The sequence below is a fragment of the Adiantum capillus-veneris genome, chromosome 4 (genome assembly GCF_014529385.1).
Source record: "Adiantum capillus-veneris isolate H3 chromosome 4, ASM1452938v2, whole genome shotgun sequence".
NCBI lineage: Eukaryota > Viridiplantae > Streptophyta > Polypodiopsida > Polypodiales > Pteridaceae > Adiantum > Adiantum capillus-veneris.
The window spans coordinates 46,815,450-46,817,753 of record NC_140934.1 but is presented as its reverse complement, the minus strand read 5'-3'; the positions used below and the strand labels follow the sequence as shown (position 1 = coordinate 46,817,753).

General features: G+C 42.6%; 1 protein-coding gene across 1 annotated transcript; it reads left to right on the top strand.

Annotated features, from left to right (window-relative positions):
* Positions 1-660: 660 nt before the first annotated feature.
* LOC147459095 (large ribosomal subunit protein bL12m-like) lies at positions 661-2,012 on the top strand. The gene has a single exon (XM_086510433.1). The coding sequence runs from the start codon at positions 889-891 to the stop codon at positions 1,708-1,710; it is 822 nt and encodes a 273-aa protein (XP_086366559.1). The 5' UTR covers positions 661-888; the 3' UTR covers positions 1,711-2,012.
* Positions 2,013-2,304: the final 292 nt, after the last annotated feature.

Here is a 2,304-nt window from a genome sequence, read left to right as displayed (position 1 = left end):
TATTTGAAGAGGAATTTGGTAGTGGTTTTGGCATCAACCTTGGCGCTTGGCATAGCTTTGGTCCATTTAGGCACATAATTTTGTACCCACTATGTCTTTCATTGTAGCAAATTCTTTGTCATTGAACCACAGAAGAGGATTCTACAATAGGCAAGACATCCAACTGGGACGGTTGAGGCCATGCCATGTCAATGTCTTCTAGAGGAGCAATCAATGCCTGATTATAGATAGCTGAATGTCCCCTATTGATAACATTTTTTCTTCTTGGGGGTGTTGCATTTTTGCTATCATTGTAAGCGTCTGTATATCTATTGTGGGTTGCTTTTTGGACATTGCGCTTTGCTTTTCAACATTTGTATTTAGGCATGATTTTAGACGTTGTGCTTTGCTTTTCAACATTGTTCTAAGGCATGATTATACGGCCATAGTTGTTTTTTGACAATAGGTATGTACTGCACGAGATGGAAAGTTGTGGTAGCAACATTCAAATAAAAAGATCCATTAAATATTTTAAAACCTAAATATTATTTATGGTAAGTCTCAATCATCACTGAAAACATGCCCTCCTCTAAGGCTTCATTTAGAAAGCCAAAAACCAGTTTTAAGTGGTCCAAGCAATCACTTAAATAACTGAAAATCTAGGGCTTGAACAGTGGTACATGGGAGAGATTCTCAAATTTCAATTTAGTCTGTGACCTTTGCACCATTCCTACCGTCCCTGGCTCTTCTGGAAGGCAGTGTAATAGGGCGGGCTCCAAGATTTGCGTGTGCAGCAGGTGCCCGTTTTCAAGGCACCACACTTGAGCACCGTGAGCATTCAACTGTTGATGATGGTAGTACGGCTCTTCGCGTTTGTACCGTGCCTATGATTGTTGAGAATTTCTGGCTATGAATTGGTTTCCGCGATGGCGGCGATCAGCCTTGTCCCTCCACTGTGCTTTGCCTAGAAAATGCTCTTATGTGGTCAGTTCTTCATTGGAAGCATCATCATCCTTGAAGCTTCTCTACCCTGTGATGTTGGGGAATGTATTGCATTCTGGGGTTGAAGTGCTGGCACCCGTCAGACGCGACGACACATCCTTGTGGATGCGGCAAGCTTATGTGGCATCAGCCCCACATGCCTTATGTCGGCAAGTTGATGCGGCATCATTTATTAGGCATCTTCACTCATCGACTTTCTCACAAGGGGCTGCATCAAAGCTTAACGAAGCCCTTGTCGATTCCTCTGAGGATATTGATCTTATCAAACCTGCAGATTGCAACCCATTAGATCATGACAAAGCAGAGCCTGTAAGCGCTTCTTCGGCAAAGATACTGCAGCTTGTGAATGAGATTGCGAACCTCACTTTGCTCGAGGCCTCTGATTTGTCATATCTCTTGAAAAAAAGGCTAGGGCTGCCTGACTCTGCAATGCCATTTTTTGGTGGAGGGGTGGCTGCCAATGTGGGTGGAACGCCCGCAACTGCTTCAGTTGAGGAAGAGAAGAAACCTGAAAAGACGAATTTCGATGTTAAGCTGGAAAAGTATGATGTGGCTGCAAAGATCAAGATCATCAAGGAAGTTCGAACTTTCACCTCACTTGGATTGAAGGAAGCTAAGGAATTGGTAGAAAAGCTCCCGGCTATACTGAAAAAGGGTGTGGCCAAGGAAGAGGCGGATCAAATCATTGAGAAGCTAAAAGCTGTTGGTGCTACAGTGGTATTAGAATGAATCATGACGTGTTGCACATTAAGGTGGTAATTTTGCCTTGATTTCACACTAGCACAGGATATTTATGGTGCCTTTTTGGTTTGCTACCTTGATCAATGAAAAAATGGAAGCCGTCGTGTGCGCCCCTAGTTGATTGCAAGGTTGCCTGACCTTCATGTTCTCATTTTTACTTGAGATGTGTTGGAAGGTTTTTATGTCTGTGCATGCAGGTCTAACTATATCATAAGTGGCAACGACCAGGAGGATTATTCTTTGTAATGCAGCTGGATAGGGTTTTATACAATCAAAGCTCTCTTTTCATTTGTGTTGTGTGTCGGTATGAATGCTTTGAGGTGAGAATGGCTGTTTGGATTTCGAGTTACTTTTCAGGTGTTGTACAACCCTTGGTACAAAAAACAGTGAAAGGACCAGCTATTCATGACAGCTATTATGTTCATCCCTCTTCTGGTGTTGTTACTTAAGTCTTGAGTCAAAGATTGATTTCGCCGATGGTTCGCTAGATAAGTAATGGATGAAGGTCAGTGATGGAACTATGTCTTGACAATGCTGAAAGTTTGTGTTTCATTATCTTCACTGAGCTTTTAAAGCTTTTGT

What these genes read in the sequence shown, in the direction of transcription:
- LOC147459095 (XM_086510433.1), top strand. Translation starts at nt 889, where the DNA reads ATGAATTGGTTTCCGCGATGGCGGCGATCAGCCTTGTCCCTCCACTGT.